General features: G+C 36.3%; 1 protein-coding gene and 1 pseudogene across 2 annotated transcripts; one reads left to right on the forward strand and one right to left on the reverse strand.

Moving 5' to 3' along the window:
- Positions 1–562: 562 nt before the first annotated feature.
- Positions 563–1,932, reverse strand: LOC138319090 (retinol dehydrogenase 14 pseudogene; annotated as a pseudogene).
- A 40-nt stretch (positions 1,933–1,972) lies between these two features.
- On the forward strand, positions 1,973–10,743 carry LOC138319091 (delta(3,5)-Delta(2,4)-dienoyl-CoA isomerase, mitochondrial-like). 2 transcript variants are annotated; one of them, XM_069262000.1, is made up of 8 exons: positions 1,973–2,122; positions 3,783–3,963; positions 4,128–4,216; positions 4,437–4,561; positions 4,701–4,814; positions 9,619–9,761; positions 9,915–10,065; positions 10,249–10,743. In XM_069262000.1, the coding sequence occupies exons 1-8, from the start codon at positions 2,083–2,085 to the stop codon at positions 10,342–10,344; spliced, it is 939 nt and encodes a 312-aa protein (XP_069118101.1). In that variant the 5' UTR covers positions 1,973–2,082; the 3' UTR covers positions 10,345–10,743. The 2 variants fall into 2 exon arrangements, with proteins under 2 accessions (XP_069118101.1, XP_069118102.1); XM_069262001.1 differs by lacking the exon at positions 1,973–2,122 and adding an exon at positions 2,184–2,270.
- The last annotated feature ends 1,965 nt before the right edge of the window (positions 10,744–12,708 follow it).

A 12,708-nucleotide genomic window follows, 5' to 3' on the forward strand; every position in this document is an offset into this window, starting at 1 on the left:
GTGCGGTGTGCGCACAATGTTTTTGGGTTTTTTTGTAATTGTTGGTTATTTTTTTTATAAATAACACATTTTAAAAGCTCATCTTGATGCGTGAGTATGAAATTTACGGCACGCGTAATTTTGAAATTAAAAAGAAACAAAGCTAACCACATCACTTATTCTGTCGACTATCATTTTTTGTATTTTATTGCGCAAATATAAAACACATTTAACTATAGTATAGAAGCTTTTTAAATAGTTGACCGCCGACAGAACATAAATGATATTTATTATTCGAACAATAATTGGTTTTTAATCGTGTATATATGTGCCTAATTAACACCAAAAATAACATAGAATAATTTATTTCGCCTTTGGTGCATGCGCAATCATTCTTTCATTCCATATAGGATATAGTGCTACGATTTTTTTTCGGGATGCAATTAATTATTTTTCATATTTTAAACTTGAAGTAAAATTAGAAGCTCAAACTTTTCAATGCTGGTAATGGTGTAAAGTAAGTAACTTTTGTAACTGAAGAAAAATACTAAATCGTCTGCTCCTGTTTTTGAAAGTGAAAATAAAACACATTTAACTATAGTATAGAAGCTTTTTAAATAGTTGAAAGAAACAAAATACCTTTATTACGTTTTTGAATAGTCAGCTAAACCTGCCTACATTATTAGGCTTTTATTTTATTTTTGCCTTATATATATTAGGCAATTTTTTAAAACCTAATGATAAAGGCAGGTTAAGCGGACTAGTTTTTTAATTACTGAAGAGCACTTCATCATATAGATATAAAGGTATACAGTACAATGTATGTTTGTAAATCCTTTCACATTGGTACCCAACATATACACGTGTGCAGGGAATCCTAACATCTAAACACGATTGTTAATAAATAAAATACATACAAGTACATTTGTACATGGATTGTATACACGCACGTTTGAAATGCGGCAAATGATTCACCTATAGGCCTGTCATTTTCTCACTGATTAAATAAAGTTCTGGTTTACTGTCTTTAGAAACTTCACTCCATTCACTTTCTTTACAGTTGGCATAATATCCTCCGGAAACATTATCAAGTTTTTCAGAAACAGCACAATGGATAATGGTTTGGCATCCTTCCTCTGGTGATTTAATCAACAACCCTAATAGCGGTTTTAGAAAGAATCGTAACACCTTCGATAGTCTATGTCTCCCAAGTTCTGTGTTCACCATACCAGGAGAAAGGGTATGAACCGCCACTCCAGTACCCTGAAGTCTTTCATGCAGTTCCTTCGCAAAGTAAACATTGGCTAATTTACTGCCAGCATACGGATTTTTGTGCTGACTGTTCATATCCTTCAAGTCGATTTTTCCAAACTTATGAAGACTAGAAGACACAAAGACAATTCTGCTTGGTTTTGATCTTTTCATGAGATCTAAGAGGAGGTTTGTCAGGAGAAAGTTTCCGAAGTGATTGACAGCCATGTTGATTTCTAAACCATCTTCTGTGATAACAAAAGGATGTGCCATGACAGCGGCATTGTTTATCAACACATCCAGTCTTTTTTCATTGGTATTTATCTCAGCACAAAACTGTCTTACAGAGGACAATGAAGACAGATCGAGTTTGGCAATCTGTAGTTCACCTTTCGGGGTCTTCTGTCGAATGTCGTCCATTGCCTGTTTTGCTTTCCCGAGATCTCGACATGCCATGATAACCTTAGCGTCACGTTTTGCCAGTTCCAATGCTGTCGCTTTGCCTAGTCCACAGTTGGCTCCTGTGATAAGGATCGTTTTGCCAGACATCAAACGTGAACTGGAACACTTTATAACGGTTCGAGAACATCTTTTGAGAATGCACAGGGCCACAGCTGATATTCCTCCTCCAACAACAGTCAACCAAAACCACGAAGGTGAAGACATGTCTACTTTCTTTTCGGAGTTCCGAACGCACAATGCGTTGTTTTGATTGGTCAATACAAAGTGAAACTAACTTTGTAGACATTCGGAAGGTTTCCATACTTATCTATACTTATCGAAGTTTACCTGGAGTACCACTGTGCATATTTATGTACTCGCTAAATTATTATTTGAGATAAACTGAAAAAGATGAAGATAATTACCCAGCTTTTCAAAGTTTCATCTCAAGGTAATCACTGTTAACATGTTTCTTTTATATCATTAAACGCATGCGTTTTAAACTTGTGACCTTTGTACTGTCGATAACTAGACTACTGTCAGTGAGCTCGAGGTTACAGGTACATGTAGCTACGTGATTACATAATTCACATGAAAAGGTACACATAATCTTTATTATGCTAAAATATTTTTTCGTTTAGACTATTACAATGATATTAATGTATTCTGTATTTACAAGCTTAAATCTATAAAACCTAGACAGTTACTCTATATGTACATGTACAGTACATGAATGTAGTCCTATATAGGATTTTACATGAGTGTTCATTTTCATATGAGATTTTATGAAACGAGTCTAAGAGCAAAAATGAAAACTTCTAGACGAGTTTCATAAAATCTCATGAAATGAAACACACATTTAAGACACTTTTTATAACACATATCTATATATAAATACAATATAATAATGTACTTACATACAAAGAATTTAATGTCAAAATGTATTTCGAAAATCCAGCAGAGACCTCCATTTTGTCCCGCCGTCCTCATAATCCTGACATCACGTCATTTTTCCTGATGTCATTTTATTGTTTCTGTCTGACGTCACAAGGAATTTTCAGCCAATGAAAATCACTCCAGGTCATATTACACTAGTGACATATGCATAAATATTACACAGGCGAAATCACAGGATATTAGGCGGATTATGTGGTAATTTGCGTTTAGACACTACCTACTGTAGCTGCCACCTCCACAAACATTTGATCTCTCTCCAACATAGTGTGAATTGCACTCTGTCTTTGTAAGACCTCTCTACATTCATCATTTCTTCCTAGCTCATGCATGCTTCTGATCATTTGAGTCCGGAGGATGTTTCTTCTTTAAGGTGCATCAGGACACTGTGAGATCGCCATATTTAGTTGAAAATGAAAGTAAACAATTTTTAATTAAAGCACTGTTCCACAAGCAATAAAATTTTCTCAGTTTCATAAGTAAGACTGAATAAACTTGTATAAATGTTTATGTTGTAAATAAGTACTTTATTGGGAGAGGAATCTATTTTGAGGTACAATTGAAACATGATTTTAGCTGCAGTTTTGTGGAAAGAAATTGTTTGAGTTTGGGTTCCAAGACTCTTCAATGATATATTATATGAACATTTCCTGTAAAAGTTGTAATGCAGAGATGAAACACCATATACTGACATTCATTTTGATATATACATGTAATAATATATGTTGGTTTTTTCCCTCCTTTTTCAATTTCTAAAACTTGTGTCCTGATGCATCTTAAAAAAATATTTCAAAAATAAAAAAAAAATTGTAAGGTCACTGAAACCATCATTACTTGTAGGCTACATTTGTTGAAACTTACTGCTTTAATGCTTGTCCTGCTAAAAATATCAACGTGTACCCTATTGCACTTTTCCTTTTTGAACCATCATTATAGGCTTATTAATTTCTGTCTTCAACTGTCACCCACTAGAAACCTCTGTTACCATCATAATGAAATGTGTATTATCATTGTATACTGTAATAAACAATAGGAATTTTACTTTAGCTTTTCATTGTACATGTAATTAAGAAAGCAAAAAATATGGATAGCATTTTCATTTTATTCTAACAGTCATGGCTACTATGTATTGCATATTGTACTTAATTGTTTTCCAGGTGTACATTTAAGATCAGTTTTGAGGCCTGTCTGTGTGGGATCAGCTAGAAACATGTCGTCAGATACTACTTCCAAGTATAATTTTGAGACGCTCAAGATTACGCAGCCTAAGGAGTTTGTTACCCAAGTGGAAATGAACAGACCAAAGAAGCTGAATGCCATGAATAACACTTTCTGGAGGTAAACAAAAACAGTAACAGTTATTGTGTCTAAAGTTCTCTGTTTCAAAATTATATGTGTAGTTTTAATTACATGCCATTCTGTTTAGAATGATAATCATGAATATAGTAATCTAGTAACAGTGATAAAAATGGTTTCTTTACCAATTTTTTATTGTTTTGCAGTGAGATGAGAACCTGTTTCCAACAGCTCAACACCGACAGTGATTGTAGAGTGATTGTATTGTCTGGAGCTGGTAGGGTATTCACATCAGGTGAGTCCTAAATAATCTGATAAGAACAATGATCTACATTTAGAATCTGTCCAACTTGAATTTGGCACAACAAACAAGAGATAGTAAAGTGAGCAGCTGCAGATTTTGCTGGTGAGCCTGAATGGCAACCATACAAATTTATTAAATATTAAACCCTCAACTCAAAGTTCATAAGCAATGCTATTATACCAATACATGTATTACAATCTACATTACATAGGTCTAGATCTCACCGACATAGATACAGTTACTGTTATGCAATCTGACCTTGACCCTTCCCGGAAAGCTTTTGCCATGAGAGGAACCATTGCTGATTACCAAGAAACATTTACTGTCATAGAAAAGGTAGGTGTTTGAACTACTTGGCTATAATATCCCAGGCAATCTGATTCATAGCAATTGATTAAAATAATCACAGAGTGATCAATGATTGAGTATGCATATCATTATTAAGCCACTATAGAATCAAAACTTTTTGTTTCAGTGCACCAAGCCAGTGATAGCAGCTATACACAATGCCTGTATAGGGGGAGGTATTGACATGACGTCAGCCTGTGATATACGTTATGGTACACAAGATTCATTTTTCCAAATCAAGGTAAGATTACATTTTGTGATATCTTGATTTTCTGATTTGACTGCTGTTTATAGTGTTTATGTGTAACAAATTACATAATGCTTTTATATGTGTGCATCTTCATTTCACATGTCAGTCATTCCTCTACCTTGGAGATTCATCTTTGACATTAAAAATAAGAATCCAATTAATTTAATATGTACTATTTACCAGTTATGCATGGAACACAATCAACACATCTGTCCTAGTCCCTTTTTGTTAAAGATGCTCCACCGCTGACAAATGGTATTTTTTCACTATCAAAAACAGGAGCAGACGATTTAGTACTTTTCATCAGTTACAAAAGTTACTTACTTTACACCATTACCACCATTTAAAAGCTTGAGCTTCTCATTTTACTTCAAGGTAAAATTACAAAAAATAATTATTGCATCCCGAAAAAATTACGTGGCACTATATCCTATATGGAATGAACTACTGATTGTGCATGGACTAAATGCAAAATAAATTCTTTTATATAATTTTTGTGTTAATCAGACATATAGATACACAACTAAACACCAATTATTGTTCAAATGATGGATATCATTTATGCTCTGTCGGCGGTGGAGCATCTTTAAAGATTGTTTTATATTCACATGTAATTTACTGTTATCTATTATGATTGGTAATCACCACATACAAATGTATTATGAGAGGATTTTTGTTTGATAATCTGTATTTCATCAGTGCCTAAGGCATATTAATGTTTGTATATCATTAGCTGAAGAAGTATTGATGGGCCAACTTGATGATCTCGGTATGACCTGTGATATTCATTATTGACTGATAAATCAATAGTGATTCTTGTTTCACTACCAATGCAAAAATTGTTAAATTTTCCTGAAAATAGCATTAAATTCCCTTCAACCTATTATAACACACAATTATCTTTGTTTGAATTTTTTTAATGGCCACGACCCTGTACCTGTAAATAAATTCAGTCAAGGTCATGAATTTCCAATTGAAAAATTACCATTTCAAGCAATTCTTGTTTGACTTGACTGTCATGGGCATGAAAAAGAAAATACCAAGGTCAGGGTTGTTTTATGATTTAGTGAAATTTTATGGATTATAAAGGATTATCTGTATTTCTTCTATTATTGATGTAGTGATAAGGATTTATGTACATTTCGTTAGTGTTTCATCACTGATGAGGTGATGATTTGAGTTTTATCACAGATTGAGAGGTGATAACCTGAGTTTCATCACAGCTTATCACAGATTAATGAGGTGATGATCTGAGTTTCATTACTGATCAATGAGATGATGATCTAAGTTTCATCACTGATCAATGAGGTGATGATATGAGTTTCATTACAGATTGACGAGGTGTTGATCTGAGTTTCATAACTGATTGATGAGGTGATGATGTGAGTTTCATCACAGATTGATGAGGTGATGATCTAAAGTTTCATCACTGATCAATGAGGTGATGATGTGAGTTTCATCACAGATTGATGAGGTGATGATCTGAGTTTCATTACTGATCAATGAGGTGATGATCTGAGTTTCATTACAGATTATTGAGGGATGATCTGAGTTTCATCACTGATTGAAGAGGTGATGATCTGAGTTTCATTACAGATTATTTAGGGATGATCTGAGTTTCATCACAGATTATTGAGGGATGATCTGAGTTATATCACAGATTGATGAGGTGATGATCTGAGTTTCATCACAGATTATTGAGGTGATGATCTGAGTTTCATTACTGATCAATGAGGTGATGATCTAAGTTTAATCACTGATCAATGAGGTGATGATATGAGTTTCATTACAGATTGACGAGGTGTTGATCTGAGTTTCATAACTGATTGATGAGGTGATGAGGTGAGTTTCATCACAGATTGATGAGGTGATGATCTAAGTTTCATCACTGATCAATGAGGTGATGATCTGAGTTTCATCACAGATTGATGAGGTGATGATCTAAGTTTCATCACTGATCAATGAGGTGATGATCTGAGTTTCATCACTGATTGATGAGTTGATGATGTGAGTTTCATCACAGATTGATGAGGTGATGATCTGAGTTTCATCACAGATTGATGAGTTGATGATGTGAGTTTCATCACAGATTATTGAGGTGATGATCTGAGTTTCATCACTGATTGAAGAGGTGATGATCTGAGTTTCATTACAGATTATTGAGGGATGATCTGAGTTTCATCACTGATTGAAGAGGTGATGATCTGAGTTTCATCACAGATTATTGAGGGATGATCTGAGTTTCATCACAGATAAGTGAGGTGATGATCTGAGTTTCATCACAGATAAGTGAGGTGATGATGTGAGTTTCATCACAGATTGATGAGGTGATGATCTAAGTTTTATCACTGATCAATGAGGTGATGATGTGAGTTTTATCACTGATTGAAGAGGTGATGATCTAAGTTTCATCACAGATAAGTGAGGTGATGATCTGAGTTTCATTACAGATTATTGAGGGATGATCTGAGTTTTATCACTGATTTTTGAGGTGATGATCTAAGTTTTATCACTAATTGAAGAGGTGATGATCTGAGTTTCATTACAGATTATTGAGGGATGATCTGAGTTTCATCACAGATTGATGAGATGATGACCTGAGTTTCACCACTCATACCTAAATACACTGGATGTTTCCTTTAACTGGCCAATCCACTCATCAGGTGGATCATCCTTCTTTAGACGTTTCGGTGCTTTCCACAACGTCCTCCAGAGGTGTATTGACCAGGAAATGGTGGGCTATCGCTACCACTTGATCGAAATATGGTGAAGTTCTTCATTCGGTCCCGGTGTTGATCTTGCTCTTGCCTTTCTGATAACTTCCCAAACCTCTGATAGCTTCAGCTCGCTTTTATGAAATGTCTCTAATTGGTCTTCTACCTCTTTTATCTTCTTATTCTGTGTCGGGTCTTCTCCCCCCCCCCCCCCCTTTGATCACTGGGTGTCTTCCTCAGGTGTTCATCTATTTCTTCCTTTGAGCAGTCCAATTGTCCAGATCCCTTGTTCCCAAATAACTTTTAAACTAATTGAAAAGGATTTGCTACAAACCTTCCTGCTTCTTTCTTTCCGATTCCTTCTGTTTTAAGGTCACCTGACCATAGATCATGGTGACCTATATATTGCCATAGTCATTTGTCCGTTGTCGTGCGTCGTCCATCGTGCGACGTCCTTTAACATTTCCTTGTGAACGCGGTAGATTGAGTAAATATAAACCGATCTTAATGAAACTTTGTATGCAGACTAAAATTGGAAAGATCTGGGACGAGTTCGACAATCAGTTGGATTCGACGATAATTTACGGAGTTATTGCCCTTTGCACTAATAGTTATTATTGGACCTTGTGAACACGGTAACTTGAGAAAATATTAACCAAGCTGTGAATGAAAATTGTATGTAAACTAACATTGTAAAGATCTTGGACAAGGTCGAAAATCAGCTTGATTCAACGGTAGTTTAATGGAAATTTGTATGCAGACTAAAATTGGAAAGATCTGGGACGAGTTCGACAATCAGTTGGATTCGACGATAATTTACGGAGTTATTGCCCTTTGCACTAATAATAATTATTGAACCTTGTGAAAACGATAACTTGAGTAAATGAAACTTTGTATGTAGACTAACATTGGAAAGATCTTGGATGAGTTCGAAAATCGGTCTGAGTCAATATGCACCAAGCTTAATGAAACTTTGTATGTAGACCTATTAGATGTTCTATTTCTAGAACAAAAGACATCAGTTGGCTAGTAAATGACATAACTAATTTGTATCAAATATCAGGTGGCCGTACAAGGCCGATGGGCCTCTTGTTTTATTTGCTTTTTTGTTGTTTGTACATCGTAGGGTCCTGAGCTTTCTCTGAGACACTGCGTCAGCTTGATAATAAGCTGTTTCTGACCTATCTATTACATTCCTAACGTTCTCAGCGCCCTTCTGATGTTCCCGATCTCATCCCTTATGTTTTCCTTGATGACTCCTGCTCTTCTTCCTTTCTTTTCTTTTGTGCCAAGCCTCTCTATCCCTATGCTGTATATACACGTGGACATTCCTTTCACTTTCTTGTCAATGTTCCCGGCAAGCATGGATTCGAGGACATTATCGACGTCCTCATCGAACTGTTTCCATGCTGCCTTGTTAAAACTCCCTGGCCTTTCCTTTCTCTTCCTTCGTTCCTCTCCTTGTCCTGTCACATCCTCCGCCAGCTCCCCAGAAAGTCTGTCTCCCCGCTTTGCACTTCTTCTCCTTTCTCCGTACCACCAGATTGCTCTGTGTATTGCAACAGGTTGAACATTAGAGCGCAGCCCATCTTTGTGCGATGACTCTTCAATCCTCTCCTGTTCTCGCAAATATTTGCGCAACTACATTTGCTTCCTCTTCTCTTGTTCTTTCTCATGTCTATATTAATTTCTGATATCGTTTCAAACATTTGTTCGATGGGTCGCTCTTTCTCCCCTCACTCTCGTACGGCCCCGGGGTGTGACGGGTGTCTCAATATATTTATATATCTGTCCATTGCGATTCTATTGGTTCCTACTCACGGATGCACTTCGAGTGCAAAGTCTAACACTCTGTTGGTGGTCTCTCCTAACTGCCACCAGGTTGTCGCTGTAATATTCATAGTCGTCAACTGGTCTTTTCTAGTCGTCACTCGAGTTTCAGAATATTAACATTTTCATTGCTGGCCGGTTCCGATTCATAAGGTGTTGATGATTTGAATTTCATCACTAATTGATGAGGTATATATGATCTTAGTTTCATCACAGATTTATTAGGCATTGATGATATTTTCTTTATACAGGAGGTTGACATTGGGCTAGCTGCAGATGTTGGAACTCTTCAGAGGTTTCCTAAAATAGTCGGAAATGACAGTTTAGTACGGGAGCTGACTTATACAGCACGTAGATTCTACAGTGATGAGGCAAAAGAAATGGGATTCATCAGGTTTGTTAAACTCTATGTATGTATAACATCGGATAAGAAATGTTATTGAAATACTCAATTTGTGTTAATGACAGTGTTAAGCATAAAGAATTCTGGTACTTTTAAAGGATCATTTGTTTGTTGCCTAAAACACCCATTTGTATTTTTTTACAGTCGGATCTTTCCAGACAAGGATTCCATGATGGCGGGAGCAATAGAAACTGCCGAGCTGATTGCCTCTAAGAGCCCTGTTGCTGTCCAGGGAAGCAAGGTGTCACTGGTGTATTCACGAGATCACTCGGTCCGAGAGGGGCTGGAGCACGTGGTAGGTAGCTAACATCCAATACATACAGTAACTTCTGCCCATAATAATGGTTTGTAAATTTAGATCAAAAGAAAATTGCCCTGTTCCTCGTCATAATTGAGCAACTTATATACAGAGATTTGATGTTGACACACACGTACTATTTTAAGTGCATTGTAATCACATACCTATTGTTTGTCACAGGCTGTATGGAACCAGGGCATGCTACAGAGTGAGGATCTCATGAAGGCAGTCATGGCTGGGATGGAGAAGAAGACTCCAAAGTTCTCAAAGTTGTGATTTATCCTCTGTAATATCAAAACAAATGACTAAAATATAACCTCACAAGTGTTGATAGGTTACCAACAGATGCAGTGACAAGGATGTTGTGAATAATCAAGCGTTTGTTTTACACAAGTATGGGAACAAATATACAATATGCATGGAATTGATTTGTAGAAATCAGAAGTAGGTGCATAACTATTTCATACATAACAAATTCAAGTTTTCATGAGTGCTGGCTCATCAAAATGGGCCACAGGTTTTACGTATTTTGGTTTGTATATAACATACCACATTTATGTGTAAGTATCATGTTTTCATGAAGTGAATGTCATAAAAACTACAGTAAGTAAATTGTAATATGCATATAATGTATATATGCAATTTATTTGGTATTAAAATTATTCTTATTCAGTTTGATTTATTGTTTTAAATATTTCATTGGTTGTCAATGCAACCGCGTTCATATTTAAAAATGCACTGAAATGCTCTTTTAGAAATGTAATTACAAATGTACTTGTTACAGTGATACTTTGTCGAAAGTACAGCTAGCTGAATTATCTGTCTGCTGAATGTATCTTTGTAGTTGATAATTGTATCTGACGAGACTGGTCTGATATCCGATGCCTGTTCAGTTTCTTCTGATGTCGCTAGTATGATGAGCGTGTAAGTGGTCGTGAGCCGAAAAAACTGAGACATGGTAACACATGCACTGTATTTAAGGACGTAGGCAAGAAGTACCAAGTAGAAGACACGCTGATGATTGGTTTAATTTGAAAAGTTTAACGTTTTGACACACAGGACTAATGAAAGACTTACCGCCAGGTTTAGATGGTACTCGCCATGACAGCTCCATTTCATCTTCAAAGCCTGAGGCCAAACAAACATTTTTGTCAGGAGTTGAAACGCACGCTGGAAACACGTTGTCGTCCTGCCAAATGATCGAGAAAAAGTAGCTAATACACACGTTCCTGAAGAGTTGCATGTCATCCCATAGGAGACAGAAATAGAAAACGGCCCAACGTTAATTTACTCCAATAATGTTAGAGGTATAGCACGACGGGACACTTTTGAAACACCACGTCGTCGACAGTCAGCAAAATAAGGTCTGATAAAAAAGGCTTACCCGTCAACTCTCATGTTATGGTAGTAATTGCATCGGAGATCAGACCATCCGTAAACCAGGAGACGTCTTCGTGAGAGAAGCGGGAACTCTCTTGCGACCATTTACACTTAAATGTCCAGAATAGAAGTGCAATGTGCTCGGATACAATGTATTAAACTTTATTTCATCGCAATCGTGTTGAAATTTCTTTGTGATTACTTTGCTAGTAAATGAAATGCACACTATTGATGGCAGGAGACTGATAACCTCTTCATGACCAAGTATCCAAAATAAAAATGTAGAAATAAACCATCTGAAGTTAAAGATTGCTTGACTTTTTAGGTCACCTGAGACGAAGTCTCAAGTGACCTATTCCAATCGCCTTTTTATCCGCCGTCGTCCGTCGTGCGTCGTGTGTTCGTAAACAATTTACATTTTCGACTTCTTCAAAACCGCTGAAGCAGTTTCAACGAAATTTTGCACAAATCTTCTAAGGCATAAGGCCAATCAGAATTGTGAATAATATGCCCCCCACCTTAGGGGGCTGGGGGAGGAGACAAAAAGGGTAAAATTGACTAAAATTTCAAAAATCTTCTTCTCCACTCACAGATGTGGTAGAATCAAATACTCTTCATAGATAGAAAAGTCTCAAGGCCCTCTACAAAAATTGTTAATTATATGACCCTGGGGTCTCAGGTTTCCCCCTGGGAGGGGTTAAGTTTACAATAGTATATATAGGGAAACCACATTTTTTAACATTATTTGGTCATTTATGATAGGAAATTAGTCAAATGTTGTCATAATTATCCCTATGAGATGGCCATTGAATCATATCAAAAACCTTTCGATGACTGACCTCCAGGGGCCTTAGGGGCGGGGCCAAAATTGGTCAAATAGGCTAAAACTTCAAAAAACTTCTTTTGAAATGGTAGAATCAAATATGCACTCTTCTCTTCATAGATGGAAAGGTCTTAAGGTCCTTTACAAACATTGTGAATTATATGACCCTGGGATCTCAGATTTTACCTTGGGGAGGGGTCAAATTTACTATACATGTAGTTTATATAGGAAAAACGCATTTATGAACATTATTTGCTTAGTTTTCATAGGAAATTAGTCAATCTGGGTTAGAATTATTAGCCTGAGATAGCATTTTAACGTCATATCCATATTGGTCCTGGCCGATCCCAGGGGCCAGAGGGGTGGGGCCAAAAGGGGTCAAAATGGATAACATTTCAAAAAAAATTTCTTCTGAATTCACAGATTTGATGGAACCA

This window comes from Argopecten irradians, chromosome 3 (assembly GCF_041381155.1).
Source record: "Argopecten irradians isolate NY chromosome 3, Ai_NY, whole genome shotgun sequence".
Lineage (NCBI taxonomy): Eukaryota > Metazoa > Mollusca > Bivalvia > Pectinida > Pectinidae > Argopecten > Argopecten irradians.

What these genes read in the sequence shown, in the direction of transcription:
- LOC138319091 (XM_069262000.1), top strand. Translation starts at nt 2,083, where the DNA reads ATGAAGATAATTACCCAGCTTTTCAAAGTTTCATCTCAAG. An exon ending in AAAGAAATGGGATTCATCAG is followed by an intron (nt 9,762 to 9,914) that starts GTTTGTTAAACT and finishes ATTTTTTTACAG; the next exon opens with TCGGATCTTTCCAGACAAGG. An exon ending in GAGAGGGGCTGGAGCACGTG is followed by an intron (nt 10,066 to 10,248) that starts GTAGGTAGCTAA and finishes TGTTTGTCACAG; the next exon opens with GCTGTATGGAACCAGGGCAT.